The 16138-nt window shown below is 39.5% G+C and overlaps 1 protein-coding gene across 1 annotated transcript in view; it reads right to left on the bottom strand.

Moving 5' to 3' along the window:
• The window catches only part of KCNQ (KCNQ potassium channel), a 232919-nt gene that overhangs the window by 190754 nt on the left and 26027 nt on the right, over window positions 1–16138 (bottom strand). The window contains exons 2-3 of the mRNA XM_072302603.1: window positions 11644–11959; window positions 2020–2151 (exon numbers count right to left, since the gene is read on the bottom strand). Of these exons, the coding sequence (XP_072158704.1) occupies window positions 2020–2151; window positions 11644–11758 (247 nt within the window). The 5' untranslated portion in view covers window positions 11759–11959. The remainder of the gene's footprint in view (window positions 1–2019; window positions 2152–11643; window positions 11960–16138) is intronic.

The following is a 16138-nucleotide window of genomic DNA, read 5'->3' as shown; positions in this document are numbered from 1 at the left end:
CAGCTGGCGGACGCCTCACCCGTCGTTCCTAGCTCTAATACGCAAATTTCCATGCCTCCAGTCTCGATGAAGGAAACGAGTAGGTTTCCCGTCCAGGACTGCGTTGCCAAGTGGCATTGTAAAATAATTTAAACAAACTTCATCAGAGATGAGCCAGTTTTTTTTGGCGAATGTCAGGAGGTAAATATCTGTAGTGAGTTTATTCTAAACTTTTATCGAGAGAAGTGAAATAAAAAAGAAGAAAACTTATTGATAGTTGCTTATAGATCATAATGAACACAACAAAAAAGTCTGGTATTCACTCTTGGGACTTTTTATGAGATCTGCGTTTTTTGAGCGTGTGTTCAGCAAAAACGTAATTTGACACAAATGCGTTACTCCGCTTTTAAAAACTCCACGTGAAACTCAAAATGGCCACCATCGTGTGTTGCAGGTTTTTTTAGAACAGACAACAAAACAAACGCCGTTTCTCTTACATCTTCATTTTCATACTTTTCATACATACATACATTCCAGTCGCTTTACAGCGCGCTCGGGCGCTCTGCGACACCTAATCGCCATCCTTGCCTATCGATCCAGAGGTCATCTGGTAGATGGCATCTTGTGATTTCATCTTGAATGCCACCAATCCACGATTTTGCTGGGCGTCCCATACGTCTTCTCCCAGGAGGAACCCAATCTAGCACCTTCTTAGGCAACCTATCATCCGCCATTCGTTGAACATGACCATACCAGACAAGCTGTTTGGTCATAATTTCATGCACGATGTTCTGCTCGGCGTTCATGATCTCACGGACTCTTTCGTTCCTTACGTGATCTCTCCTCGAGATTCCGGCTGATCTTCGCCAGAAATCCATCTCAGTTGCCTTAAGAATCTTTTTGGTACGCTCTTTCATGGGCCACACTTCACTGCCGTAGGTCAGAATGCTTTTGATTGTGGTGTTATAAATCATTCTCTTTTTTCTTTAGAGATACTTTGATCCCAAAGAATCCTATTTAACATAGCAATAGCTTTCATACTTTTCAACTTAAGTTTAAAAAAAAAAATATTTTTATTTGTTTTTATTTCTTGAAAAACTGCATCACATGACGGGGGATTTTTTAGCTTCGCGTGGAATCGTGAAATTCACGTACCTCCTCTGTTTCAAATTATGTATTTACCTTGGTATAAATTTTAGAGCGAAAAGTTAAAAAATCCGCACATTTTTTACACTAATAATAATGAAAGGAAGGAATTTCAGATATTTTTGGTGCGTATATTTGTGGTTTTTGAGCTAAAGCTTCAAAACGAGTTTGCAACAGATCCATTGGTCTTCCTATACAGTCAAGTAATTTAAAAAAATGAAAAAAATATACATTTGCTTGTCACTTCTTCGCTGAGCCCCATTCATTTTTTCTCAGAATCTCCTTCTCACCTTGATTCCAGCCATTCATGAAATGTATATTCAATTCTTTAAGGATCATTTGGATTACATTTTGCAATAAGGAACCACTATTTCTGGCTCATTTTAGAAACAACATATATGCCATTGAATTCCTATGCAGATACGTGCTTTTATGGAAGAGCTAGAGATAGTGGTTCCTTATTGCAAAATGTAATCCATTTGTTATTTGACTCACTGTTCGAATTTCAAATATTAAGGTTGGAAAGCCTTATCACTTATTCCTGGCACAAGATTGCTTAGGCCGGGTTTGGATTTATGGGCTAGGGATAGTAAGGATATGAATGCATGACGTTTGCAACGATGATATTTATGCAGGGGAGAGGCTCTAGCCGGAACAGCCTTGAATTATATGGGTAAATTTCAATTTATGCCTTGCATCGCTGAATTTTAAAGTATCCAAGTTGTAATCATTTCCTTCGGTTTCAGCGGCACATTATAGATGGATTACATTCCGCAATGAGGGGTCACTATTTCTGGCACATTTATATTTAATAGCATTTATCTACACATAGCAAGTAATGGTATAAATATGTACAAACCAACAGTTTAAAAATTAATTCAAAACATTACTTACTGAGAGGCTGATTTGGTTCGGTGCCACTTTGACAGCTGTTTTTTCTAGAATTGTCTCCTTCATTTTCGCTTACAGCAATCGGACTCAACTCAACTACCGACTGGCATGAATGAGGACTTAGAGTGTTTTCACCTGAAATCACAAAAAATATTACTATTAGACCAACCACCCATTGGAAATCCAAAGATTACTCAAATCCCTTCTTCGTTCCGCAACTGTTGGGCCAATTTTAACCATCTTTACCCTAAGACATATAAAGTCACTAAGCGGCGCGGGTATACCCATAGGGATTTTAGGGCTACATAATTTCCTACAGCAGTTTAAGCTGACGTTTTTTTCCTTCTTGTACATATCTCAGAGGAGAAAGTTCCGGACTATGATATGACTTTCCTGAAAATTTCCTCTTAATTTCATAAAGAGTTTGTTCGTTTTACTTTTTGTACCTCCTGCTCTTCATGTATTTTTTTCCAAAGTGCTTCCCGCCGAACAAGCCTCCCAACCGCATGAGACTTTATCAACTCGCTACCTCCTCAAAATAATGAAAAATACCGCTCTGAAAAAGAGAAAGAACGGATAAAACATCCAGAATCAGTGCGCCGAAGCCAATCCCTATCTGAGATGAGATGAGCTATCTACAACCTGTACGGTGGATAAGAAAATCACTCTTTATCGTAGAGAACTAAAATTTTAGATATGTTTAGGTTTGCAATCTTAACCCTTCAAATGCGGTATGAGACACGTTTTGCACTACTATTTGAGGGGATACTCTACTAATAACACTAACTAAGTTTCTTTTACATAATATGGCCCAAAATTGCGTCATGCGTATTATACTACGGCATGCGCTATGCATGTTATACTATGGCATGCGTTAGAAAAGGGACGCGGAAATGTCTCAACCAAGGAAAATTGTAGAAATTATTTAATGGTTTCACATTATTCACCAGCCATTTCAAGGATTCATTCTTGGGTTTCGCAGTCACACATTAAAGCCACAAGATGTAGTGTATAACTACCTCAGAAGTGACCACGGATACCTCGTTCTGTAAATCGAAACGAGGATGAGTTTGTGGTTAGAACCAATTCATGGTCGCATTGAGACCTTAGAATGACATAATGTTTCTTTCTTTGTCGTTGGTGAAAAAAGGAAAGACAGTTTAAAAGGATGATTTCACACTAGAAGCTGAAATTAACAAGCTTTGATGCGATGAGCTCGAACGATTACATCAGTTTTTTTCAAAAACAATAACCAAAATTAAAGAAAAAAATCATTCATCTCCACGCGAAACCGCTTTTAAGGGTAGGGGCGAGGGTGGGGACTATTTTCTCTGCTACATAAAATACACTTTATGCCACTAAAAAGTTCAATGGCGTTGGTAAATTTATGGTAAAACCACCTAGCCATGTATCTCCGTTCGTATTTTTCAAGATTTCTTGCCACATTCTATGTTTTGAGGTGGATGATCCGATGTGAACACTCTGCCCTGATATCTGCCGATATTTTTCCGAGACACGTTGCGAAATATTAAGTGGCGTGGTGTGCTTTGCGATAAATCGATTGATACGCCATTTAAACCTATGGAAAAGTATTGATAGACGGGATGTTCGCATCGAACACCTTAATAATTGATCTTTTACCATCGTAGCTCAAATGGGGATATATCGATAATCCTCTCCTCGCTACTGAAAATATTATTTTAATGCTTCCTTCAAGTATGATTTATATGATATTTTTGTTACGAAAGGGAAAAATAAGTATGAGTAAGAATCTTTGAACTAACAAAAGCAGATCCGAAATTTATAGCTCTTTAGGTAAACGGGCCCGAAGAGTTGAAAAAGTGTCAAAACAAACTGACTGATGATTAGTGTTATTACTACTAATATATCGCGAGATATCCCACTGACTAGTATCGCGACGCGTCGCCGGCGATAATACGTGAATCTAACGACAATTTTTTAGCTTCGGTTTTTATTTTTATTTTCGTTCTTAGTTTTAAGCACCTGATGATGACTTCTACAGAAGTCGAAATGGCCATTGTGTAAGAGTGACAACCGAGGAAAAATTCATCGGGCGAAAAAGAAAAGTAAGTGTCAATTAGTGTTATTATTATCTCGCTTTTTTGCTTTTGCGTCAATGATGTAATGATGAGGATAATTCATTATATTTCTCTGAATGATCAAATAAGGAATTAAAAAAGTCAAAGGAATAAAATAATAAAATGAATAAATAGACAAGCAGTCTTCACACAATAAGGTTAAAGAGAGCGCCGACATTATAACCTAAATTAGCCGAGAGTACATAGATTTTGAAACTGAACAGAAAAAGAATAGATATAATTTCGATTGCAAAGTTGTAAAATTTTGAAGTCGCAAAGATAGCATTTTAGGTCACTTTCTCCATATTGGATTTTTGAATTTTGAATATTTGACTGTAAATTCGACTTTAACGTCATAAAACACTTTCTGGCACCAAGTTTTACAAAAATCGATCGCGCAAGAGCCGTATATAGTATGATCAGTAGGACTCTACACAGTTGTAAACGATACCAGTCAATTTGCACTCGATAGTGCGCCTTCATTTCCGTCTGATACTGTGCAATACTTCTGTGGTGAAATAGTTGCTTAGGGCGCCTTCAACAGTGTCGCCTCGACTTGATGGCAGAAGATCACGATCACCGCAGAAATTACACTGTAGTGTATGCGCAGTGACACATTTCCTCATCACCGACGGACAATAAAAAAACATGCATTCCTCAATTTGCCACGATCGGTGTTTTTCACCGCTTATTTTAAAGGGATAACTGATGATCATGATTGTATCGACTTTGTGTAAATTGTATCTAACCTTTCAGGTTACATTTTAAAAATGTTTTACTTTTTTTCATATATTTGTAAAGTTATGAAAATATTGTCGTCTCCAACAAAATAACGTCACGGTTTTAAAATATAATTTCCACCCATAGAATAACTAGGAATAAAGGTTTAGAAAAAGAGGGTTGCTCGAAAATTTTTTTGAAACCCATTTACAAAAACAATTGAACCAATATTAATCAATATAATATTACTATTCGTCACCCTCTCACCGACATCAACAAGAGTTTTCGGCCCCTTCTTTTCGAAGGCATGCTTTTCTCGAAGCTGTTTCAACGGTTGAGATACCTGATGCAAGATTGCTTGGACGGTGGAAAGGTACCGACAGAATGGAAAGAGTCTTGGGTGTCACCTATATACAAGAAGAAGGGTAGAAAAGATGAGTGTGATAACTATAGAGGACTGTCGGTTGCAGGTACCCTGAGCAAAGTGTATGGAAAAATCTTGAAAGCAAAAATTGAAGAGGAGTGGAAAGAACATGAAGCGGAAGAGCAAGCAGGTTTCAGAGCCGGTCGGTCAACGATTGATCACTTATTTACCATCATCCACGTCATAGAGAAAAAGAAGGGAGTTGGCCAGGAATTACATCTAGTGTTTGTGGATCTCCAGAAAGCTTACGATAGTGTGCCATTGATGAAACTTTGGGAAGCCTTGAACAAAAGGGGTTTTAGTGGGGGACTAATTAGTGCTATTAAGGAATTTTATGGTGGGGCTTTCTCTAGGGTTAAATCGCATGGGGAGTTATCGGTGGGGTTTTTAATTACTAAAGGACTGAAACAAGGGTGTTGTTTGTCGCCAACCTTATTTAAAGTGTACCTGGAAGAAGTTTTAAAGGAATGGAAAAGATGCTGTTCGGGAATGGGCGTCCCGCTACGTGAAGATGGCACCCTTTATACTCTGTGCTTTGCTGATGATCAGGTGGTAATAGCTCAGGACGAAGAAGATGCGAATTACATGACGCGGAAGCTAGTGGAAGTATACCGAAAGTGGGGAATGGAAGTAAATGTGGTTAAGACGGAGAAGTTGGTTATCGGTGGTGATCAGCAAAGCATTGAACTGGAGGATGGCCGGAAGATCCTGGACTGTGAAGAGTATAAATATCTCGGAGTTTGGTTAACTAAGGACGGAAATTTGGATCGGGCCATTAAAGATCGGAATGTGCAAGGCAGGAAAGCTATCGCGATGCTAAATGGGGTTCTCTGGGACCAGAGTATCTCCAAGGAGACCAAAAGGAAAATTTACAACGTCATCGTGAAGAGTATCGTAACTTACGGGAGTGAGGTCTGGCAACTTAAGAAAAGAACTGAAGACATGCTTAGGGCAACCGAGATGGACTTTTGGCGAAGGTCTGCTGGGATATCGAGAAGAGAGCGTATCCGCAATGAAAGGGTACGCGAGATAATGGGTGTGGAAAAGGACATCGTGCACGATATCAGGTCCAAGCAGTTGGTCTGGTATGGACATGTGCGAAGGATGGCAGATGATCGGTTGCCCAAGCAGGTCTTCGATTGGGTTCCTCCCGGAAGGCGACGGCGTGGACGTCCTGTGAAAGGTTGGCGACAAGGGGTGGAGGAGGAGATCAGAAGGTGCCAATTGCCTGATGATCTCTGGGAGGATAGGGGGCAATGGCGATTGGGCGTCGCAGAGCGCGAGGCGGCGCTATAATCGCGACTTTATGTATGTATGCTTTTCTCGAATTATTGGACTAATAATAATGCTAGAACCAGTCACTGTTTGAAAGGGTAGAACAATCAACTTTTTAAAATAACGATTAAATATTTTTGATCCAATCCTATATTTGGTCGAATAATAAAAGGAGATTAAGTGGTCAAATATCATTCACACAAGAGTGATGCAACCTTGTATAAATTTAGTATTAAGAGAAGAATTGGCACATCTTCTGTTTCGGAGTTTTCTGAAACCTTCTTCCCACAACATTTTTTTGAAATGACATCTATATTTAATTTAACCACATTTGCTGAATATTTCAGGATTAAAACAATATGATAAGTAGGCTAGTGAAAAAAAATTAATTGATATTCATATTATAACCTCCCAAGACCCGTAGTTTTGCCAATTTTTATACTTCTGTCCTGAGTCCACTTTAACCTTTCGCTTTTTTACTTGCCACACTGTCAAAAATCGCAAAAAAGTTAATCTTCCGTCTGCAGCAGAAAATAGAACATGAGAGCTCCCCTATAAGTCATTCAATGTCGGTAGGGCTCTGGCGACTCAAATTAGAACTTGAAAAGAAGAGTCGATTTTCCACAGGGTCTCTAGCACCACTAAAATAAATGGAAAGACGTCTTACCCTGGGGACTTGGGCGGACAATTCGCTACACTCTCACCGTCATCAACATGCGTTTTCTACTCCTCAATTTTGAAGGCATGCTATCGCAAAAAATCTGCAATGCATTTTACCAATTTGTTTGTTTTCGTTCCGTTAAAAACAACTGAGGCTATTTCGAGGACACTCTTCTTATCTTTAGACTCTTCTATCATTAAGGGGAAGTAGAAGTACGCGCTCTGGAATAGAAAAGCCATTGGATCTAGAGTCCAGACTCTTGAAAACATTCACAAGAAAAAGGATTCTTGATTCAATCAGATTTCTGCTTAGATCAAAAGGAAATCCGCTCAAATTAAGAGCCTTGGTTCTTGATTTAAGCAAAAATCCGATTGAATCAAGAGTATTTTTTCTTGTCGATGTTTTTAAGAGTCTGGACTCTAGATCCAATGTGTTTGTTTTTTTTTTTTCCAGTGCGATTTTCAAAAGAAATTTTTGCAATCGGGAGCAATATTCCTATATTTTTATTTTTTTTTTTTTTTTTTTTTTTTTTTTTTTTTTAAATGAATTAGTAGTTTTAAATAGAATGGAAATCAGACGGCGTCGTACCCTGGACCGAATCAAAAGAAGAAATCGGACAAAATCTGCATATTTTGAAAACTTATATTTTTGAAAATATGAAATAAAACAGTTCAAGAATGACTCTATTGTTTTTTCGTAAATTTTTCTTTCCGAAACACCCATTGAAATTGAATTTGTGACAAAATAAACATTAAAATTTGAAATTTTAACCAATAATTTCATCCCCGACCTATTCTATTAGCTCGCTCCACTGTGCGCCGATAGAAATTGGTGTTTCCGAAGTTTCATCGTTGATTGCATTCTCTAAAAGAATAGAGGAGCCAAGTCCGCCGTGCTAAGGAAGAACGCCGTATGAACATTCCAGAGTTGCCAAATTTCCTTCGATAGACTTCTTATTTTTGAGGAAAGTTACGAATATTTTTCCATGAAATTTTCAGGAACTTTACGTGAAATTGTGAACAAAATTACATGAAAAATTGGAAGAAAAACATTCGCATATTTACCAAGATATTTGTGTTTTATCAAAGGATATTTGGCAACGCCTGGAGGTTCATACGGCGTTTTTCCTCGGCGCGGCAGAAGTGCGGTGCATCGATTACCAGGAGCGGGACTGGACACAACTCTCTCGGAGTTGACCGTGGCCCAGTGTGCTCCACATCGATGTTAATGTTCTCTGTTTTAGGAGGGCTTCACTTTTCGATTGCAGACGACCTGTCCCCTGTCCCTATCCCTGTCGATCGTCCACCGCGCCGTCCCGTCGCTCAGTCCATTGCCTTCCATTCCGCAAATCACTCTTACGTGTTCCATTTTCCTCGTCCCCGTCATTTCAATCTACCGCAAATCCCTTCCCTCCTCTATCTCTCTTTCTCCCCCCCCCCCCCCACACGCCCTTGGATTTCCCGAAGGATCTACAAAACCAGTGAAGAGGCGTAAGTGATCGATTATCGATATTTCTTCAGTGGCGTGGCGTGAATTGCGATGTATCGATTTTTATGTCATTTAAACCGATGGTAAAGAATCGATTATTAAGGTGTTCGCTGTGAACACCCTGTCTATCGATTCTTTTCCATAGGTTTAAAGGGCATAACGATCGATACATCGCAAAGCACGCCACGCTACTGTATTTCTCCATATGAGGGAATGGTAAAGCAATCGATTAATATATATCGCAATAAGGTGTCCGTTGCAAGTGGCTGCGATAGGATTGCGCAAATGCCCCCTTCTTTAACATTTTGGAGATGTATAGGATGGCGCAAATTTTATTAGTCCTGAAAATCACATGTCTGCGCGAATATTCAATATTCAACGAAGAAGCGTTAATTTGGCAACCTTGGTAGTTTGTGGTAGATAACTACATCGCGGGGGACTGTTCGTTCCCCCCTTACTTAATTACGGGCATGTTTCCTCTCGATGGATAGCCCTCGCAACACGAATGGCCCAGGGAGCTTTCCTAAACCTTTGAAAAGTGAAATAAGAGCCTGTTACCGTTATTACGCGGCCTCCAACTACTGAAAAATTCTACACGTAAAAAATCGTAGAATAATCATGTTCGAGATTTTTAAGAGATGCATTGATTCAAAACCCAACGGATGCACCCGTGAGAAAGCGTATATTTATCTCTGATTGCAACAATATGCAACATATTTACTTTACAATTTATTGTTAATAAATGTTTTCAAAATGCGACACACAGTTTTTCTGAAATGTTTCCGCGAATTTACCTAAATGATTTCAAATAAAAGTATCGAAAATTTTGACGCGATATTTTTGTTTGTTCTATTTTCTTTTGATGTAACCAACAAAGAATTAAATATCATCCGAATTTCTGAATCGTTACAATGAGGGTACATATTTTCCCTTTCATTTTGGTGAAAACTGAAGTGGAAAGTCAAGAATGATAAGACGCAGTCCTACATCATTTCTACAGTCTTGTTGGCGCTAATAAGCATTTCACGCCAACTGGCCGACTGCATTGCGTTTGACGCAGTGCGAGAAGTATTCATGCAGTCTTGTAGGCGCTGATATGGGCGTCGCGCCGACCGCGCTCCTTGGCGCAATGCATGAAGTATTCCAAAACTCTTGCAGGCGCCAACATACGTTTAATGCCGGCCGCACTGTGTTTGCCGCGATTTTTCGAACTCTTCTGGACTGCGATCTTATCAATGCATTTAAAGAGAGTTTTTTCCAGATCTGAAGAGATTGGGCCCTTTCCCTATTCTATTACTCCTAGAAAAAAACCGCGAAAGGAAAGACGGCAAATAATCCAAATCGCGGGTAACTGAAGCGCGGATAGCCGAGATTATTGCGCTACTTTAATATGCCACGCAGTGAAAAATTAGAAATCGAAAAAAGTATTCTATGAAAAAGAAGAGAAACGTGAGAGACAGGGAGGAAAAGAACAGATGGGACGATAACATGACGAAGAAAGAGGAGAAGAAGATGATGACGAGGAAGAAGGATAGAAGGAAGATAAAGATAAATAAGGGTAATATCGACGGTTTGCGGGAACGTATATCTCGATTTGCGACGTTGCAGACCTACTCTGCCGTGCTAAGGAAAAACGATGTATGAGCCTTCCGACGTTGCCAAATTTCCTTCCGTAAATCACCAATTTTCGGGGAAAACTTTTAAAGATTTTTCCTCCAATTTTTCCGATAATTTTGTTCTCAATTTCACCTAGATTTCCTGAAAATTTCAAGGAAAAATATACATAACTTTCTTCAAAAATGGCTGTTTTCTGGGAGGAAATTTGGCAACTCTCGAATTTTTATACGGCGTTTTTCCTTAGCACGACAGTACTGTCTTACCTCATTTTTTAAATGGACAAATACTCAACGCTGTTTTTTTGGAAACATTCGATTCTTGACTTTCTCTTCTGTTTAAAAGCCATTCTGTAAAATGTTTAAGCAATAGCGCCGGTTTGTTCTCGTCTTCCGAGAGACCGATTTGCGGGGTGCTAAAAAGAAGAGAAACGCGAGTTTGGAGATAAGATCCCAAAGTGAATCTGGGTCGATTTACAAAAAGTCTCGATGCATATCGGCAATCGATTTTTTTTAAAAAAAAAAAACAGCCAGATATTGCATCAACCTTCCCCTCATGCTTGAGACAAACAAAAGCATAAAAATAGATGATGCGCCTTAGTGGTGTGGCGTGCTTTGCGATATATGGATTGATCTGCCATTTAAACCTATGGAAAAGAAGCGACAAACAAGGTGTTGGCAACTAAAACCTTAGGGTGATTCGATGGACGCCATATTTAATGTCAAAATGATATGCGATATATCGCATCAATTGGTTCCATTTTTTCAGCCACTCTTAATTTTTCTCGAATTTTGAGATCGCAATTCTGTTGTCAGGAGACTAAAGAATTCACATGCCAATTTTGACAAACAAATTCAACATAATAAAGGCGTGGTTTTTTTACAGGAAAAATATCGCATTCGATAATGCTATCAAAACTGCACTCAAATGCGATATTTTTCCCGTTGAAAAACTACGACTTCATTAGGTTGAATTTGTTGGTCAATATCAGTAAGTGAACTCTTTAGCATCCTGGCAACAGAATTGCGATCTCAAAATTCGAGAAATATGAAGAATGGCTGAGAAAATGGAACCAATCGATGCGATACATCTTATGTCGGTTTGACACAAAATATGGCGTCCATCGAATCACCTTAATAATGGATTCTTTAAAGTAGCTTTAAAAGATAAAATATCGAAAATCGATCATTCGTATGCTCCGCCACTGGTCACAACATGGATTTCCTAAAAATTTCATCTTTAGTGTTCCTGGCTATAGTGTTAATAACACATCAGGCGTACTGTTAATCTACTTAGCGCATGCGCAAGTCCAAGAAAAGGAAGAAAAAAGCGGATTGCGAGCTTACTTGGTCGGAGCCAGAACTTGGGCGCGGTGAGGAGCTGCTGGGCGTCGTCGGCGACAAGATGCTTGGCGGCACCACTGACAATGTTGCTGTTATTGGTGATTCCATTTCTCATCATGAAACCATCCAGACGGCGGTTCTACGATGTGTTCGCTATCCGAAACTCGAGTTGGCCTCAGCGATTGAAAATGGGCGCGTTGACATTATGGCCGCGGCGCTGAGCTGTGGGCGCCGCGCCGGCCACTTGCGCCCTCCGCAACTCGCCCGTCGCCTCCGACACGATGTCGCCCTCGCACCCCCTACATCCCTCCTCCAGCGTCTGAAACACACAAACATAGATTTTAGATTCAAATAAGAGCTGGAATCAAATGGAAACTGATTTAGGGACGGACAATCATTTCATCGATCGATTAATCGGAAATCTAAGGGAGTCCGTCTCTGATCATTGAAAACAAATCAAAACAATCAAAACCCGAAACAATTTGAAATCCAAAAGTTTCGCCTTCGATAATGGAGATGTTGCATGTGTGAGGGATTTGCGATTTGACCATTGATTCTTATGTAAAAGTTCGCAAGAAACACGATGGTCCCACTGGTTTTCTTTGTAATCATCTTCCAAGCTCAAAAAAGCTCTCAAGGTGAGGCCAACATGGAGGGGATATCCCACCCTATCCTGAGAGTTCACCTCTACATCAAAACGAAATATCCATGCAAAGATAGGGAATAAACACATTGACAGGGTTGCCGTGATTTCAGTTTTAGAGTCCCCAAATAAGGTGGCTAGCCCTGTCAAGGTATTTGCTCCCTATCTTTGCATGGAGAGTTTGTCTTCATGTAGACGTGGACTCTAAGGATAGCGTGGGATATCCCCTCTATTTTGGCCTCAACTTGAGAGCTTTTTTTGAGCTTGGGAGTTGATTTCAGAGAAAACCAGTGGCACCGTCGTGTTTCTCGCGAACTTTTACATAGGAACCAACAGTCAAATCGCAAATTCCTCACACATGCAACATATCCATTAAAATATACAGGGTGTCTCACGAATAACGAGCCACCTTGAATATCTGCCGAACGCGTCGGAATTTCGAAAAAACGGTAAAAGACGTGTTCGTTTATATCGAGGGGGACACCTTTTGGCGTATTCGACATTTTCCCAAACCGCGGGAGGGGCGCGGGGCGGGGGGTGCCCCACCCGTAAGTCGAACTTTTCAAATGGCACCCTTACTTTTTTATTCCAGAAATCAATTCTACGCAAAAAAACAAGCCACCCTGTCCAAACCGAATGTAAATCGGACAATTCTTCAGTGATTGACAGAGTTTGAAACATTTTTTTCATGCTCTTTTCAAAAATTTCCCACGCCCAATGGAATTGCTGTATCAAACCAAACTCTCCGCCAAAAAAAATTCTTAAACATGGCACTTTCGATAAAAAAATAAAAAAAATCTGCTGCACTCGAAATCTGGAGCACGCGGAGCCCTTCTTTGCGACATTAAAATTCGGTATACCGAACATTTCCGAGGGGCGCTCATCGGGAGGGAGTAGTAAGTTTTAGACAAGAATTATTAATCTTTTTTCTGAAGCATAAGAAACCGTGTCCATGAAGAAGCAGTTAAGTAGAAAAACAACGCATCGTGGTAAAATAGCGTCCTCAGAAGTATCAAGGTCCGGCTCAAGTCATTGACACCCCCCCCCCCCCCAAAAAAAAAGCTAATCCATTTGTTTTTCTACTTAACTGCTTCTTCATGGACACGGTTTCTTATGCTTCAGGAAAAAGATTAATAATTCTTGTCTAAAACTTACTACTCCCTCCCGATGAGCGCCCCTCGGAAATGTTCGGTATAACGAATTTTAGTGTCGCAAAGAAGGGCTCCGCGTGCTCCAGATTTCGAGTGCAGCAGATTTTTTTTTATTTTTTTATCAAAAGTGCCATGTTTAAGAATTTTTTTTGGCGGAGAGTTTGGTTTGATACAGCAATTCCATTGGGCGTGGGAAATTTTTGAAAAGAGCATGAAAAAAATGTTTCAAACTCTGTCAATCACTGAAGAATTGTCCGATTTACATTCGGTTTGGACAGGGTGGCTTGTTTTTTTGCGTAGAATTGATTTCTGGAATAAAAAAGTAAGGGTGCCATTTGAAAAGTTCGACTTACGGGTGGGGCACCCCCCGCCCCGCGCCCCTCCCGCGGTTTGGGAAAATGTCGAATACGCCAAAAGGTGTCCCCCTCGATATAAACGAACACGTCTTTTACCGTTTTTTCGAAATTCCGACGCGTTCGGCAGATATTCAAGGTGGCTTGTTTTTCGTGAGACACCCTGTACATCATGAAAATAGACGAACGGAGGTGAGATCTCCGGAAGGAAATCTTCCGGAATTATTTCAGGATAGCGTGGGATATCCCCTCCATTTTGGCCTCGAGTTGAGAGCTGTTTTTGAGCTTGGGAGATGATTTCAGAGAACACTAGTGGCACCGTCATGTTTCTCGCAAACTTTTACATAAGAATCAATGGTCAAATCGCAAATCCCTCATACATGCAATATCTCCATTCGTCGGATCCCTGACGAAGGAACGCAACTCTAATTCAAAACTGTTGAATTGGCTCAAACAATTCAATTTTGCCAAAAAATATATATGACAGCGCAATTTGTGTAAAACGTGCTGCTCAGTTTTACGTACAGCCAGAGGGGAAAATCGACAGATTTTTCAGTTCAAAACCTCCAACAGCTTCTTTGCAACATTTTGCAGCATTACAATGTTCATATATTCTTTCGCCTATTAAAACGACGTTATTCACAGCGAGATTTTTGAAAAATCATATGTGCAACGGCTGTTGCGTTGGAAAGGAGAGATGAAAATGGGAGTATTTGTTGCGTCTGTTGAATGCAACCTAGAAATTTGCGGGGCAGCGAGAGAAATTCAGCATTCAATGAGGTTAAATAAGCTTGTCTTTGAACAGTTTTAATAAAATCCGTCCAAACCAAATAAAAAACACAACTTCCGGTACAAAATTACGATCGTCGAGCAACGACTACATAGGCTCACTTCCTGCTGTCATTTTCAACGTGTGAAGTGGGCATGTGGCTCGAAGCCATTGATTATAGCCTTACGACATTATGTTATGTTCACAAGACTCGAAGAGAAACGATAATCTGTAACTTGTGGATTCCCTAATCTCTCTCATTCTTTCGTAAACTTAGAGCCGGATTAACTGCAAAGGCTTACTTTCCAAACTAAGAACATATCACAGCGGATTAAGAGAACAATAGACAAAATGCAATTAATCACAGGAGCTCCCCTCGCGTATACTCCGTGCCCCCTTTTCCCGCCATTTTCCACCCCCCAACTCACCATCCCACTTTTGCACTCCCCTGCACAACCGCAGAGCCCGGCCTTTAAAAGCAAACTCGTATTTGAGTGACGAAACGTGTTAATTAATTAGGTAAAAATCATTCCACCGTCAAGGAACTTGTAGCGCTCTCAAGGTGGGGTGTGAATCCAGGAGCTTCAACAGTGGGATGGGCACTTCCCACCTCTGTACAAGATTATTTTCTACGCAAATGTACGCTGGAAGAACCGCATGTACCACTGTAGAAAACGAATTAAAAAAAAAAGCACACGATGGATTTATTTTCATCTTCAATACAAAATGATTTAAATATTTATAATGTTAAAATAGGTAACGTGTACGTAAATGAATTAACAAATCCTGGACAGAAATTGTGCGATTAGAACTGTGCGGTTCGTGGTGAAATTTGCAATTGCTGCTGTGTGATTCTTGTTGAAACGCTCATTTTGTTATATTTATTTTACTTATATCACTTGGGCGTGTTATCACTTTTTATCACATATTCCGCTCCTATGTTTGACCCTCATTCTGTCTACCGCTCAACTGTAATTTGTGTGTAATGAAGAAAGTACGTACTAAGGACAGTGTATGATTTTGAAGTGACAGGTATTCTTCATTAATAAAATACCACCTTAATTGTATTCAATAACAGGAGGTGGAGATGATATTTTCTTATTAATTTTGTACCAAAGCTGATTGGTTGTTTGAAAAACATCAAGGTGTGGACGGATAATGTATTTGAATCTTTAGACATTCTCAAATGAAATTTGTCTTGAAAATCTTTAGGTTAAATTACGGCCTAAAAGTCCAACTGATTTTCGCCGGTTTATAACACACATAATACTAAATTAAAGGTAGCTTTGTCAATTAAGTGATTACCACATTTAGCTTTTCCAACTTTTGAACCCACTCCATCTTTATTTATCAAAGTTATCATTGTACTTAATTATTCAATGGATTTGTTTTAATTTTAATATGTATCGCGGTAAATGCATATAAAACATAAAAAGACTGTATAATAATCATGTAAAACTAAGCACATCTATCAAAATTTGATGAAGTTGCACATGAGTTTCCCAGACATAAAATAAATAAATTCATTTAAGCTAAGAGTGCTTTCGATATGATGACTTTATTATAATAATTTTTCCTGATT

The sequence above is a fragment of the Bemisia tabaci genome, chromosome 7 (genome assembly GCF_918797505.1).
Source record: "Bemisia tabaci chromosome 7, PGI_BMITA_v3".
NCBI lineage: Eukaryota > Metazoa > Arthropoda > Insecta > Hemiptera > Aleyrodidae > Bemisia > Bemisia tabaci.
Note: the sequence above shows the minus strand (reverse complement) of the source record. Positions and strands in the feature narration are given on the sequence as shown.